Consider the following 16,751-nt stretch of genomic DNA (forward strand, 5'->3'; position numbering starts at 1 on the left):
GGGATCTTAGCTCGGGTTTGATGGGTGAAAGCTTCAAGTGCAAATGAACCAATGGCAAGTTTACATCCATCAATCCATTTTCTAAGCTGCTTATCCTGTTCAGGGTGATGTAGGGCAAGAGCGTAGTCCAGCAGACATTGGGCGAGGGGCTACTCCGAGGTTGCCAGTTCACCTCAAGACTTACACACAAACACAAACAGTCAACCAAAATGTACACTCACCTAGAGGAATGCTTTTTAAAAAAGAAGACAGAGGTATATTCAAGTATTGAATATACAAGTATTAAATATACAGTGCTCTCTTGTATCTGCTTACATATATCTCAAAAGCCAATTTACAAAACGTTACAGTTTACAAAACGTTACAGTTTACATTTACCTCTGTATTTTTTTAATCCTTTAATTTTTCATCCACGGAGTGATATGCTTTTGTAATTTAATTCTTTCACATTTGGATTGCACTTGTTGTGATTTTCATTAATTGTGATTCTAGAAGTACTTTGATTGTGATTTTCTTGTCCTTTATTAAAAACAAAAGTGGAATACTACAGTGCTAGACGTCATTAGACATTTCTAAAAACTAATTGTTTTCTGAAAGAAATGCACATTACACATGAATAATTCAGACTGATAATCATTACATTTGTAAAAAAAAAAAAGTACATAACATTTGTTTTCTGCATTTTCTGCTTTTGGATTGTTTTGCTGGAAACGGATATGTAGTTCTTGTCAGCAGTAGGCTACTATCTGAACATATATTTTGAGGAATCATTGGTAGATAAATTATTTAAAAAACACATTGCTTCTGGGCAAAATGATTGATTTTTAAAATGTGATGGGAAAAAATCATTGATTACAAATCACATTTTTCCTACCCCTAATCCATATATTAGTAAAGTTCCTTATCCACATTTTAACTATTGTTTTTTTATCAACATATATTTTTTTTAAACAATGGTGAGGACATTGCTATACACCAATTAAATTACAACTAAATGTTAAAGAGGTAAAGATTAGGATCAGTTCTTTTATTCCCATCTTCTATTTCAGTTGTGAGCCTATATTTATAGTACTTTTCTCTATATTGTGAGATGTGATATGACTTCTGTAATACTGCAAGTTCCCCTTTGAATTAATGAAGTAATCCATGTATCCATGTTTCTATATATCAAATTATGTGTAACAATTAATAAGCAATACTATTAATAATCATAGCCCTAATTAAAAAGCACTATTTTTTGTAACTATATCTCCTGTTGTGATTTTGTGATTTTTTAAGTTGCAACATGTTTATTGTGATGACGATAATGAGTATTGCTATTTTAGTAGTAGGCCTAGTAATTCCAGTCTAGCCTGGTATTATAAGTGGTAGGCCACTTTAATATTCTTTGAATAGACCCACAGTGCACTGGCTATGCGTTGATGTGTCGCTGGCCCTTTAAGAGATGTTTTGACTCCACACGTGCTTGCCTTTTATGGGAGGAGCCTCAGACGGTGACCGTTAGTTACCTCTGCTGCTGCTCTACTCTGCTCTGCTCCGCATCGAGCAGCGCTATAAAACCCTGCCGGAGGAGAAAAGAACAGTTTTGTCAAGACACTGAGACACCGAGCAACGGTAGAGGAGTACATAACATTTACCATTTACAAGTTTTTCTGGACAAAGGATTTTAATTTATGAAAAGACAGACAGGAGATATTTACACCGTTCTGTATCAAGGTCGGTGAGTTTGGAGTTTTTTGGGGGGATAGGAGTTTTGGGGGTTTTATGACTCTCTTTGTTGGGTTAACAAAGAGATGTAGGCTTTGCCACCGTTACAGTAATACCATATTTTCATATCACTTCACATATTGTCATCTCATATGTTATGTTTTGGCTTTGAGAAGGCAAATTGAGCGTAAAAAACAAAAACCTGTTTTGTTATTGAATGATGATAAAGTTAATTGTTAGCATAGGCTTTTTTCTTTCGTTTTAAGGTAGCAAAGTTAAACAAGAACTGCCATGTGCTGCATGGACGTTATATGTTTAAGCCAATGTCGTTGTTTGGGAAAAATGACAAGTATTGTCCTTGCTGTTTTTTTTGCTCTTTTTATCATCCTCTTCGACCGTGTGTGAGTTGGACCAGTGTCAAGTTAGCTAGAGTCAAACACAAGGTTCCGGTTAGGTACTTCAAAAATAAAAGCCTCCTTGTAGCAACGTCCTTATTTGATAGAAATATAAATATTAATGAATACAGTGAAAAGTGTAATGCAAATGTTCATATTCACTCGTAATTTTATGCAATTCAAAACCACATAGAATTATTTTGAAGGTTAAAAAGAGGCATATATCCGTACCCAATTGCAAGTATTTCTCAGTCACATTTGTTACGGCCTATGCTGGAAGCTCATTCACCTTACTTGTAGTCTGATTTTGGCTGATTTGACGCTGCTTTGGGTCAGCATCGCGAAACTGAATGACCGACAGTAACCTCATTTAATAGAACAATTAAACACAAGTAACACAAGTAGCATTTAGGCTATAAGTCAGTCAGGTGATACATTTTTTAATTCTGTCATAATGTTGATATTAAGGCGCAGTGAAAAATAAGCCACTTTATGACAATTAACATTAAACAGTTTTTCCTTCACTTCATGTGAAAATGTATTTTTCCATAATGTGTTCTTGGTCAGCGCAGTAATGTAGCTTGTTGATTTTTGTGCTTTTATTTATGTGCATGTCTGCTGTAATGGTGCAACGTCGACGACATACATTTGCTTTCTGTTTACATTCGTGGTTTGAAGAAGCAAACATGTCTCTTTCATACAAAGAAATCGTCTTATCGTCTTCTTTGTCATAGGAAAACGGAACTGTCCTTTTGATTCGTTTTTCATTTTAAATGATCTTTCAATCAGGCCTATGTTCTAAAACAATGAGGACAATGGAGTTGAAAACAAAATCCTGTAAGTGCGATACAGCACGTGAGTGAGAATTGATGGTAAACAAGTACAAAAAAAAAGAGATTTTTCTGTGTACCACTGGAGGCGCCCTGGCTCTGCACCATTTGTGCTGTTGAACACTCAGCACGGTCCCTGTAATCTCTGCATACGGTGTATTTTTACCTCAATGTATACCAAAATCCGACAATTCATGCATGGTCAACTCCCCAAAACAGCTTCATGTATTATGATTACATTTGAATCAAGCTGATGAAAGTTTGATGAAAATCAGGTCTTTCAGTGGGTAATGAACATGTAAACACGATGTTATGTTAAGATATCAATCTCCAGCTGGAGGTGGAAGAGTTTTAGATACACTGTGTTTTTAAGTAATCAAAATTGATAGTGAATTTGGCATATAATTAGGAGGGGGCCAAATCCAATCTTAATGTGGACAATTGTTGTCCACCTACACCTACAACATTGCAGACCACAATATGGCAATGTAGGAGGTGTTTTTCTCCTATTCATTTCAGACGATTTGTTTGGAATAAATTGGCATATTTGCTGCAAAATTCAACATCTATTGTAAAAGAAAATGTTACTTTGTGACAGAGACAAGGCCTGTGCTGATTTTTGTCTTTTAGCCAACAGCAATATAAGCATTAACTGTGTTTCTAGGGTAGTTCAATAGCTTCATATTATGCCCTTGTTAAATCACATGATCAGCTTTTGCGCTCCTTTATTTTCAAACGGCCAGCTGTGTATTTGGTGATTATCCGTTTGCGTTTGTCTTTCTGTAGGTATTTTACATTGTGTGTCCTCTGTGCCGACTGCTGCTATTTAATGAAGTGCCTCATAGAGAAAACAGATGTACTAGTACAGCAGATATTGGATCACTGGGTTGTTTGTTCATCCCAAAGGTCCTGTTTGTTTTTTATTGTGACATATGGATTCCATGGGTTTACTTATTACAGCCAATTGCTTGGAACTAGAACATTTGTGCAATGCATTTGAGTTATAAAAAAACTAAAATGTTATTGGCAGCTGTTTTGTATTTTCTTTTCTTTTGATACCTACCGTCTTTTTGCCCATCCCACTGGCAATAATTTAATGCTAGAAGACATATATTCTGGCATTGGTGTTATAAATTAGTTTCACCCTGCAAATAAGTGGAGACTGCTGGGGAAGTGGTTAGATGTGACTATGGTGTCATTATGATTGCGTTATGAGAAAATCTGGTTTCAAACCATAGAAGTCTGGATCAATGATTTGATTGGGGCAGGGCCTCACCTACAAGCAAATTATCAGTGGAGAGCATAATGTTTGAACATCACTGTGTCCTTGACATTGTTCTGCTGTCGTTCCAATCTCTATGACATCCAGTCAGCTTTATTCTGTATTTATGGGGGAATCAGTATAAAAAAACATTGATTCTTTGTCTGAAGATTTCACAATGCAACTCCAAGTTAACCAACAATCTTAAAATAACAGCCAGAAATATTAGGTAACAACATTCTTGGTGTAAGATATTGTATGGACTAACTTTAAACGGTGATCAAATGTCTTGACTAGCTTTTTGTGAATATAAGAATTATAGTGGTAGCTGTGATCAAATGGTCACCATGATACAATGTATCTTTACATAAACATTTAAGACCTGAAGAGCTATATAGCTATTTTTTCCTCATGATGCATGATGACCCTAATAAAGGAGTTACGGCCTCAGTCTTAGGTTGCTGAGATAATTGAAGCCCCTGATGGCCAGGTGTCTGTCTCACTAAGCAAGATTACAAAATAAGCTAGAGAACTCCATGTTTCGGATTTGTTGACTTTTGGCCTACTTAGCATCCAGATAACAATGTCATACTTCTTTGGGCAAAATGGCAAACAAAATGACAAAAAACAAAACAAAACAAAAAAATATATATATATGTATATATATATTTTGTGTATTTTACTTTTCTTTCTGGAGTCAATAATACAAGGTCTTTTGAATCTGCAAATAGAATAAAGAAATAGGCATAAAAAAGTGTGTGCCCTAGAAAGTATGAATCATGTTTGCCTAGCAAAACAAATAAAAGTGTATCTGCTTATTACTTACGTGGGGTAAATTCACTAATGTTGTGTGGTCAATGGTGTTTTAGTTTAGATTGAACATATGGGGTAGGGAGGTTTTTCTTGTCATTTAGCCTACTTTAAATGTACCTTTGTGTGTTATACGGAGGTGTTTATTCTAATGATGAAGCAATTAGGGCTGCTTGATTAGGAAAAAAATCACAATCCTGATTATTTTGGTCAATATCAAAATCTTGGGTATTTATCACAATTATTTATTAACTTTTGGAAAGATGTTGCATTTATTGAACCTAAAAAACAGTGAAAACACCTTGAACGGGGACATTTCCCTCGATAATTTACCTGTTTGAACTTTTTCATTCAGAACAAAAGACAACATTTTTTAAACATTACGTTCCCTTGTGAAATGTAATGTGGAATATAATTGTTTTTTTCTTGATAACATTGTTTTTGTGATCCTTAGGAGCCAAAATCATTTTTGCGATTACAATTTGATTAATTGCACGGCCCTAAAAAGGATTACCTAAACTTTTCACCACATGGGAATTGCCCACAACCCACTCATCCCCCTGGTTAAACTGTAGTTTGACCTTTGGACGGATGAGTCGACACCAAGCAGACTTGGATGTGCAGTTGTTAGCAGCCTTGCTCAGTCATCCGGCGACATCATTTGCTGAGTGTTGCTGTACTTTTGGCTGCTCTGCGTTTCAGAACAGTTTGGTTCAATAGGTGAATCCGTTGTCATGATTTTATTTGATCTGATGGCAATTTAGTGCGTTTTAGTTTTTTTTCAACATATTCAACATATTTCATTTTAGAAAATAACAATAATAAGCAGCCAGTTCATGTTTGTTTGTGTTGCTGTTTGTTTGTGTTTTCCTTGATGGTTCTTGTAATGCTATTTATTTTATGAAAGTTCTCTTTCTGACTCTGAATTGCTTTTTGTGCCTCATTGAGACAAAATCAACTCAATGTTACAGCCATATTTGGTACAGTTGCATACACTTGGTTATGGTTTGCTGATGAAAAGATTTTCTGTTCTGTTTTCACATCAGTTTTGTGCGTCAGTGTTTGTGGGATTTACAGCTTTTTTGTAGACCATGTCTTTTTCCAAAGGAACAAAGCTGGACTGTAAAGGGTTAGTCAGCTGACTGTGTTTTATCTGTGGCCCTTTCATAGTGAAGAAAGTGTTATATTGTTGAGCACTATAGTTTGGCTTGTTTTACATTTTCAAAATGGCAGTGGTTGACCTTCTCTCTTTGTCTTTTGGGGTTCACAGTGAGGAGCTGGAGCGTGCTCGGTGAGGTAGGGAAGACGTCAACATGGCAGTCTCCACTCAACTGGGTTTACTGCTTTGGAAGAACTTTACCTACCGACGGAGACAGACTGTAAGTAGCAGTGCTTTAATTGACTTTTTAAAATTAATTTCAAAATATAAAGATTTCATTACTTATGATTGTTTCTTAAAACAAGAGGTTTTCACTTACCAATGCTGGGTTATTTTTGCGTATTTTATTTTATTTACTGACCCACTAAGAAAAAAATCAGAGTATCACATACAGTATTTTAATGTTTCCAGTCTGAATCAGTATCTTTCTGCTAATGATGTGATTAAGCACAAGTTTAGGTCAATTCATAAAATAAGACAAAAAAGTAAAATGGTGGGGCATCTGTTCTTTTGTATAATTTCCCCTGAATGCTTTGTCTCAACCATGTTTTCAATGGACCGACTTTTAATCAGAGATGATTTTCCAGTTTCACATGACTAGTCACAAGGGAATTAGAAAGACTTAGTGCATGTTTATGTCATTGCTCATAAATAATATGCATATTACAATGTGTACACAGCCCACAACAATGGAAATGATGTAATTCTCCTCCGAGCCACTCTGACCTAAAAGCATTTTAGTTGTCAGATTTCTATGAGTCAGTCAAAAATGTGATGATGACACATACTGTTAAATGGTTCTTTACTTGTGAGGAGGTTCATCTGCATACAGTTAAGCCATTTTACTTTCAAGCAGAAACTCCTCCTCAAAGTGATGGCTGCTGTTGCTTTAAATCAAATTATTTCAAACAAAGGGATACAGCACGTTTTCTAAAACAGACTTTATTCTTTTCGCCCGCACTGCATGTCTGTCATGCTGGTTAAGGTCCTCTAAACCCTGCAGACCTCTCGCTCTGTCTCACTCTGTCTCCACTTAACTCATGTGCTTTACCCAGACTCACAGTGGGAGATTACTTTTTACAAAGGACAACAGTTGACAGCTCCCTTCACACACACACACACGCCACATGATGTTTTTTCTTCTTCTAAAGCAGCATCAATTACTTTGTTAATTAATTACTTAATTAGTTACTTATTACTTAGTTGAACTGAAATTACACAAAAACTGCCAAAGCGCAAAGGAAACCTTTTTGGGGATGATTAGCTTATTTCTTTCCCAAGTTTTTGTTTCCCAAGAGTGTGACACACTTTTATTTACTTGATTAACCTTTTTATCATGCTTTTTGTCTTCCTTTATTAGATCCAGCTGCTGATTGAGATCATCTGGCCCCTGTTTATCTTCTTCATCCTAATCTCAGTCCGAATATATTATCCACCCTACGAGCAACATGAATGTAAGCACACGGGGAGGGATGGAGTATTACATTATTTTTTATTTCAATCACATTTAACATCTAATTTAGATTTTCTTTTTTGCCACTTTTATTTTTCAACCATCGGATATTTAAAGAAAAAGTACCGATGTCGTATTACAAGTTGAGAGTTAAATTCTTCAAAATAATAAAACAATACACAGTATTACTGCTAGTCTGTTATCTAACTGTTCTAAGACCCTGTCTATCTGTAGTTATTATTTGTTGAACCTTGGTTCTTTGTAAGATCAATATGTTTGTCATCCAAGCTTTTCCATGTTATTTTCACAGTAGGATCGCTCATATTTGTCAACCTTTGTTTGCACTGTGTGAATGTGTGATAGGACCTTTAGCTCCTGGAAAAGGTGGTTTCACAACTTTAACCATGTTTCAGCTCACTGGGAAAAAGCTCTAACAAAAAACATCAGCAATTCAATTAATATTTCATATTAGTGTTTTCACTTTTTAAGAAGGAAAACCGTCCCCCCGTTTGTAACAAATAACAAGTCAGTGCAAACCCAGTTAACCCAGTGAACTCCAACTTTTCCTTTGTGCCCTCTACACTTATCTTTTCAGTATAATAGCTAGTTAACCTCAGTAAATTCCAACAGTAGCAGTTAAGATAGCTGATAAGAGTACAAACAATTGTAAAGAGCTAAAGAAAGCTAGGTAATTATTTACACACAGTGAAATACTTTTTTCGGAGTTTAGGTTTGATTGGTGGAGAGTAAAACTAAATAACTAGTCACTGAGAAACTTAATACAGGAGAATTCGCCCCCATCCTACTGGTTAACAATGTTCTTGTGTGAGGCTGAATGATGTCTGTAAATTGAGATGGCTTTCTGTTTTACTGATGTTTCAAATTTAAAAGTAATTATAAAAAAAATGTATGCTGTCCCTTTCCTTTTCAGGCCATTTCCCAAACAAGGCCATGCCCTCAGCGGGCTCCCTGCCCTGGGTGCAAGGCATCATCTGTAACGCCAACAACCCGTGCTTTCGTAATCCTACCCCTGGCGAGAGTCCCGGGGTGGTGGGAAACTTCAATGATTCTATGTGAGTAACACGGCCTTCTTGCTGATTCATAGTTAAATCAATGCATTGCTTGGGTTGATTCAAAGTATTCACTTAGTGCAAAGAAACATGTGTGTCTTTTGTGTCGTTTTGTTTTATAGCTTTCAATCTTTTTATCAACATAATTCGGATCAAGTCACAGAGTGTATTCTTTTAGAAAATTGAGAAAAGATCCTCTCAGGCTTTGAATTCTTAAGAGATGTCAAACAGTGTGTCTGATTTTGTCTCTTTCTGCCAACCTCACTAGAATCTCCCGATTGTTCATTGATGCCAAGAAGATCCTACTCTACTCACAGAATGATAAAAGTTATGAGGGCTACAAGGGACTGCTGAGGGCCCTAAAGAAGATGCAAAAGAACAATGCTCGTAAGGACATCCCTTTGATTTTTTGCTCATTTTGTGTTGTTTTGATGCTGATTGATCCCTTTAGTCACCCACCCATACACATTGATCACAACATTCATCCATTTATCTCACCTGCATGCTCATTTAAACAGAAAGGAAAACTCTTACACAACTGCACATGCAGATATGATCTGTGTTGGTAACTCACAACTTCAGTTTGTTCACACCTCGCTGGTGATGGTATATTGAGCTTCAGATTTGGGGAAATATTTAGGTTTATGAAAACGTATTGTTTCGCAAAGAAGCAAGAAGATGTTTTTTTGTAAAAATACTTAATCTTAAATTATTGAAAACAAAGTAGATTGTAGTTGGTTCGGTCTACTAACTATTTAACTACCTGAAATGGTGGTCTAAAAATAGGGGTCCTATGTTGTTTCTACACAAGACATTTTCAATCGCTTGGAATTTAGACACAAAAGAGACAATAAGGCATGCCACTTATTTAATACAAAGTGAATGAAGCCTGAATCATTGCACATCAATAACAAAACAACGATTAGCGATATGATAAAATGAGATAACGTGATTTGTCACGGTCACTTTGCAGTGCAGCAGCTGACTGAGCTGATGTTAGCTCAAAGTCTCTGGAGCAGTGTTCAGAGTGCAACGTGTCTCTTCCTTATCACTGCCTGCCAGCCGTGCTGGGCCCCTCTCCCAGAAGCCACTGGGTGTTGCATTTCTCTGTTATAACTGTACGTGCCAATGGTGGTATAAGACAGGAAAAACTTGTGTACCACCCTTAAAATCATTATACAATCCCTGCACAGATCTGGTAGTACATGTTGAGTTGTTCTGACTGGAATGTTGCTGCTTCCTATCTATAAGGAGTGTTCACAGATGTGATTCTGCTATTTCTGCTGTCAGTTTGACTGACATCCCAATTTTAAATTTTAGTGCTCCAGTTTGTAGAATAACATTTTAAAATGTGTGCTTTTTGAAGAACAAAGCGAGAGATATTTGTTAGCATTACCTCTTGAAAGAGAGAAAGTAATTTTTCTAAAATACCACCTTGTTGACTTCACTGGGCCGACTCCATCAAAGCAACCTGCAAAAAGGAAAGCTGGCTGTGCTGAATCTGCACGACTTCACGTGCATAGAGGTCATACAAACACATTAACTTTGCTCGGTGAAGAAGATCTTTTCATTTCAACTCAGTATCCATTCTTACACGGGAGTTTGTTTTCTAGCCAACCATGTGTACAAAGACAACCGGGTGCAAAAAGAAAATGAAAAACAATGTAATGATGAAAAAAAAACATAAACACTGTATAAATGGAGGATAATAACACAACAAAGGGCATTACAGAACAGAGTGCAAGGACAGTAAACAGCTGTGACGTAAGTACTGACCTCGGTTAATTGCCAACGTGAAATGATGAAGTCTAATTGGAGTGGTAGTCATTTTGTTTGTTTCATTAGTGTTGCTTTACTACAGCAATATGTATCTGATACTCCATTAAATTGAGCAGAGTGTACCATCAGAAATTATGCATAAAGTAAAATGATCAAGGTTCTTGTTGTTTTGGCTACAGTCTGCTTTACTAGCCCAATGGTACACTTTGTTATGCAATGGCCCCACAAAGCATAGCATGGCCTGAAAAGATGGAGTGATCAGACATCCGAGTAAATGGAAAGAAAATCATTTTTATTAACTAACAAATTCTTTGAAAAATTTGCTAATTTTTCATTTGGGATGTCCTCATCTCCTTTTGTGTCTTTCCTTTCCATCTTGTAAGCAGTATACATTAGAGCCCAGTAATAGATCTTCATCTTATCTGTGGGCCACATCATTCTAATTGGATCTTTGTTACAAGTCAGGCTCTTCATCATTCTAACAGCACATCTGTGCACTTTATCTCAACTGATTCTAAATGCATAGCATTGTGCTTAATCCCATATTCCGCTCTGGATTTTCCTTTAATCCAAGTGAGGGAATGCACCGACATAGCAGCATAACAGGGACAGTCATGTATGATGCAGGAAAAAGTAAACAGAGCGCTGCACTTTCAGTGATGCTATAGGAATGAGAGCATGATTGAAGAGCAGGGAGTGGAGACCCTCACATGTCGGTTAATAATTCAGCAACCAATGGGTGTCAACAAATGAGATTTACACTGACAGTGAAGAAGCCCTGTAAAGGCTAAGGAAAAGTGATACACTTTCCCTCCCCATAGGATAACTAGATAAATCACATAGCACATTCTTTTCTTGATGAGGTTTAATGAATTCCTGCTTTATGAGATAATACAGAATGACATATCAGATAGATAGAATGGAGAAAATCAACAATCAATTGAGCATTTATAGAACAGAGATGGGCAACCTTTTTTAAAGATGTTCCTAATACCAAATAGATAAATGATTGAGAGATAAGTATGATCTTATAGTCGATGTTAAGCTCTTCAAACGCCACAGCAACGTTTTACTTTAAAATACTTACTTTAATTTACATTATCTTCCATTTTTAGACTTTCATCAACTTCTAATTTTATCTGGCTGCCTCCATTTGATTCAAAGGCTCAATGAGTCTGAGCCTGATCTTTTAAAATGGCTCCTTTTTTTAAATTAAATGTGCATGTATGTCAGACGCAAGGTTGCATAGATCCAAACACATGCAGTACATTGCATGTATTCCTTATCATTTTAACCATAAACATTAGTCCAACATCAGTCTATACTTCAACCCTCACTTTAACCGTTCTACCTGAGTTATGAAACCAGGCCCTAGCTCCTTGTTAAAGTGAAATATAACATCACCTCACAGAATTTTCATGATTTAGAACATCTAAAACTCCAATAGGTTCTCACACAGAGCTTAGATACAATCCAACAAGTTATTGCTTCTCCAACTGTCATCATACATCAAAACACTGCTGACTGATTTCTCCGCTGTCAGAATTGGATCCATCCATCTTTTCTTTATCAGACTTCAAGGTCACGTCAAGATTGCTACTTGATGCTTGTTAGCCAAGCTGTGGTAGATTTGGGGAATACGTTGTTCCACAGAGATCCCAGCCAGTTTATTGACCGGTTTGACCACTGAAGTCACTGGTTTCTAAGTGTGTCACAGTAATTTCAAATATGAGTAAGCACCTCCAAGAGCAAGCAGAGACTTTAATGTTAATGTAGGGCTCAACCTTGTGTACAGCTGGCTCTACCATAGGAAAAAAAAAACACAAATAAGGTTTGTTACTTCTTACTTATCTTCTTCTTCCTTGTTTTTTTACTTTAGAAACCCTCTGTGCTCCTGCTAACTTGGGGGGGTTAAACCACGTAGGCAGCCCACACTAAGACAAACACACGCAGATAAGAAAAAACAAGGAAATTGAATACAAACATGCAAGGATCTTTGCTGACTGCACAAAGAACTGCACCACTTTGCATCCAGATTGGTCTGTCCTCAAGGGCCTTTGGATGCAATGCACCATGGGAGCTGTGACTTCCTACTGGGACACCGATTAGACCTTATTAGCACTCCCTGGTTGTTCACCCCTGAGAGTTAAGGTCAGACACGGCAGGCACAGGTGCACAATGACACACACTCACACACACACACACCCGCACACACACATGCACAGAGCCCTATGGAGAGCAGGGATGGTAAGGATTTATGTGTAACACACACTCACACCTCAAACTTGAATAGCACACATCCTGGTGCACAGCCATGGAGGCAGTAAGGGAGAGTGACGGCACACAGGGGCCTCCTGAACACACAGAAACAAACTGTTCTCTTTCACTTCCTCCCAGGGGAAGTTTAGCTTAGTAGAAGCAAAGTGTTTCCTGTGTGTGTGTGTGTGTGTGTGTGTGTGTGTGTGTGTGTATGTGTGTATGTGTGTCATCTGATAAAGTCAAAAGAAAGCAAGCAGACAAAGATTTACTGGAAATAAAGGGAACAGAAGACAGTGGGGAATGGGGGAGGGGGGTTGGAAGACATTTAAAAAAAACAGTCTAATTAAATTATTCAATTCAGCATTATTAAGTTGTAAACAGACTAGACGAGAGCAGAGCAGTAAGCATTCATTCTTTGTTAAATGTATTCATATTGATAATCCAAGGCAGAAAAATAATGTATGTAACCTTTTTAGGGTGAAAAACAGTCAGTTACATTTAAAGCATGAAGCCATGCTAACATAAAGGTTTGTGTTTACAAAACAGATCAATAAAGTATAGTTAGTAACCAAAATAACAGCCTGCGGGCTGCAGTAGCTATTCCTGTTCCCTCTGCATGATTCCTCGTAAAGCGTCAGCCAAAGTCCTGGACAAGTTCTGGTAGAACTAGTAGGTGGATGGAGAGAAAATGGTTAAGTTTGGACCCAGGGTACAGAAAAGTAGGTGAAAGGTAGAGACAGAGACATTTAGGAAGGAAGACTGTAAGAGAGAGGGAGAGATAGGAAGACTGGCAGGCAGGATCTGGACCAAAGTGAAACGCCCAACAACAACTGGGAAGTGTGTGTGTGTGTGTGTGTGTGTGTGTGTGTGTGTGTGTGTGTGTGTGTGTGTGTGTGTGTGTGTGTGTGTGTGTGTGTGTGTGTGTGTTTTTGTTTGTGTGTGAGCGAGCACGTGCAACCACACAGCTGACTCAGCCCAGTTTCAGAAATGGTTTGACTTCTTTGGAATGTAGCAAAAGTACAAAAGCTCTCAGAGTTCAGAGAGGACAGCGTTGCTCTGTGTTTGTGAAGTTATGAGTATTCAAATATACTTTTTGATTTGGAGTCATTTGGAGTTGACTTCAGTGATGTTTTTTTATGTTTTTCTACAAATTATTGATGTGTTACATAGTGTGGTCAGAATTCTTGCACTGGGGTTTTCTTATCAAAAAGAATTGTGTGTCTAATAATTAGCTGACTCATTGCTTCAATGTTTTTTTTTCAGGTTTCAAGCTGAAGGACTTTTTGCGAGACGATGAGACCCTTTCCCACTTCCTGCACCACAACGCCTCACTTCCTCATCACGCGCTGAAGCAAATAGTGGAGGCTGACGTCAATCTGGAGAAGGTAGAAACAACTCTAAGATTATTATTTTTTGCTAACTTTTATTAAGGTTCAAATTAAAGTACTGCAATACCCTTCCTTACCCAAAAATAGTGGATTGTTTGAAGAGGAAATTATCAAACCTTATTGAAGAAGGTTAAATATTACAGGTCTCCCACAAGTGTTAGCGGCCCATATTACCTATAGCAGACAACAAATGTAATATTTTGTGTTCAGCCTTTTCATTTAGTCCTTTTCACATGAGGTTATCATAACCTCCCCCCCCCCCCCCCCCCCCCCCCCCCCCCCCCCCCCCCCAGCCCCCTGGTCACAGTGTGCATGCATTAATCCAATGGCCTTGCCTTGCCAGCATCTGTTGGGCCCCAGGCCTCTGCTGTGGCACAGCTAAGCCCTAAATACGCAGCAGAAAAATCCCTGATAGTGAGGGGCGTCCCCCCATCAATTCTGTCTCTTCCTTATATATTTTCCAACAAACAGAAAATCTATTTCCCTTTTTTTAGCTAACATAATTAACTTTTTCACAGCAACCCCTAAACACACACACACACACACACACACACACACACACACACACAGACATACACACAGGCACACAAACACACCATTCAAATCAAGATTATTTGTATAACCCAGTATCACACACATGCATAGACAGATTCCACTACATAGAGCCACCTATGGACTATAAAGATCCACCTCAACAACAAACCCCACACCAAGCTTACCACATCATCCCCGCTTTGCAATTGGAGGGCTAGTGTCACATGACTGCTTCTTTAGTCTCTTCCCTCCCCCACTATTTCACCTGACGTACACAGACAGAGGCTTAAGAAAATTAAGGAAAGCTTATTATTTTTGCACTACGTGTTATATTGACAATCAGTGTTAGATTCCCACTCATACAAACTGCTGTAAGCCTTGATGTTTTATCAATGAAAAGATTGTTAGCTGTGATTGTGTGTGCGACCAGTTTATATTCTGATAGACACATGGCAGAACACAGACTGGGCAAGGACATTTAGATGATAAGGCAGTGTTCTCCCCTCTTGCTCTTATTCTGGCTCTCTTACTCACTCACATACAAAGACACACACTCCAAACATTTTGACTCTGTCAGAGAAAACAGCCTCTGTCCAGTACTTGAATGCTTTGATGTCCCAGAAAAGGACGTTCTTTCAACTGCATGGGCGCAGCTGTGCTTCCTCTTACAAATAATGTGTTAGATCGTTTTTTGGGAAGAGAAGAATTGTTTAAATTACAAAAATGGTTTATGTAGAGAAAAATAACATGGCATTTATCACCAAATGAGTCTCTCGGAATGAAGTTTTATTTGGATGATGTTTGTCCTTGGCAAGATCCAGCATTCACAAGATTGTTTTCCCTCCTGGTTGCTCGGCGATATCTTTCTATGAGCATCACATTTTTGTTCTCATGGTCAGTTTTTAAGAATGTAACCTTTTTTACACTGATACATAATGATCTTTAAAGAGTCAGGACAAACCACCAAAGGTACTCTGTGTTGAAACACAAACAGTGTTAGTCACCACGTATTATTTCAATATTACTTGTGATGGCAAAGCAACCCAAGCATTATGTAAAAATACTCCACTATTACTCCTCTATATCTTAGTATTTGCTTTGTTTAAGAATTTTTTATGCCCCTTTTAGTGATATAGAAATTGACTGGATCATCTCTAAATATTAATTGGCAGGACACCCGACTCCTTTTCTCTTTTATGTTTCAAAGTAAAACAATTATTGTGTAGTATTTATTTTAACTGAAGAGTGGGCTTATAATAATTCCAACTTGAAGGAGATCAATCTTGTATGCCACCATTTTGTCACATTAACATTTGACATATTTTGAATAGACATTTATTTGTTGTATATATTTCTCTTTGTCCTCTTAAAGTTTCTAGCACACATGTGATATCCCAATTCTCTACTCTTTCTGAACCAATGTGCTTTTTTTCTGTCCAGGTGCTGACTAAAGGTTTCGGCTTTCATCTCAGAGACCTCTGTAACAACACACCCCTGGAGGAGTTTGTCCACATTGCTGATAACAGCGTTTCACGTCTGACTCAAGAAATTATCTGCAATTCCTCCAGTGATTGGCTCAACAAGGCCCAGAGCCACTTTCTGTCCAACTTGGACTTCCTCAAACCTATTCGGGTGAGTTTTTTCGTTAAGTCAACCACATCAACTAGTTGTGGTTTTACAGTGAATTTGAATTTTAACATTGCAATAGAAACCTAGCTACTAAATTAAAAGATGATACAAATGTTCTCAACAACATGAATCCTGCTGTCGCAGTTAGAGCCATGCATCTTTACTGCAACTGCTAAGTGGGAGCTGTTGACTGTGACACTATGTGACAAGGGGAATCACTGTTTGAGGCCATCAGACTCCTGTATTCATCTGTGAAATGTAAATCCCTTATCCCCTGTCTTTTCTGCTTACTTTGAAACTTTGTCCTTTTTGAATTCGCTTGTTTTCTTAACTTGTTTTCCCTCCGCCCTCTCATCCTCGCTCCACCCTTCCCTGTCCAGCGTCACCTCTCCTCTGCCTGTTTCTTCCTGAACAGCCTGCCCCTTTCCCATAAAACCTCTGACCCAAATGTGAGTCACAATGATAAAGTGTGGCAAG

At 37.8% G+C, this 16,751-nt stretch overlaps 1 protein-coding gene across 4 annotated transcripts in view; it reads left to right on the forward strand.

The window, feature by feature from the left end:
* Window positions 1-1,515: 1,515 nt before the first annotated feature.
* Window positions 1,516-16,751, forward strand: part of LOC117936722 (phospholipid-transporting ATPase ABCA1-like) — a 40,267-nt gene continuing 25,031 nt past the window's right edge. For 2 of the 4 annotated variants that reach the window (XM_034860071.1, XM_034860094.1), the window contains exons 1-7: window positions 5,581-5,723; window positions 6,274-6,382; window positions 7,523-7,616; window positions 8,547-8,688; window positions 8,954-9,072; window positions 13,987-14,108; window positions 16,086-16,277. In XM_034860071.1, coding sequence (XP_034715962.1) covers window positions 6,317-6,382; window positions 7,523-7,616; window positions 8,547-8,688; window positions 8,954-9,072; window positions 13,987-14,108; window positions 16,086-16,277 — 735 coding nt within the window. In that variant the 5' untranslated portion in view covers window positions 5,581-5,723; window positions 6,274-6,316. Of the gene's footprint in view, window positions 1,721-5,580; window positions 5,724-6,273; window positions 6,383-7,522; window positions 7,617-8,546; window positions 8,689-8,953; window positions 9,073-13,986; window positions 14,109-16,085; window positions 16,278-16,751 lie in introns of those variants that run through there. The other 2 variants (XM_034860078.1, XM_034860087.1) reach the window with 2 other exon arrangements.

This window comes from Etheostoma cragini, chromosome 2, assembly GCF_013103735.1.
Source record: "Etheostoma cragini isolate CJK2018 chromosome 2, CSU_Ecrag_1.0, whole genome shotgun sequence".
Classification (NCBI taxonomy): Eukaryota; Metazoa; Chordata; class Actinopteri; order Perciformes; family Percidae; genus Etheostoma; species Etheostoma cragini.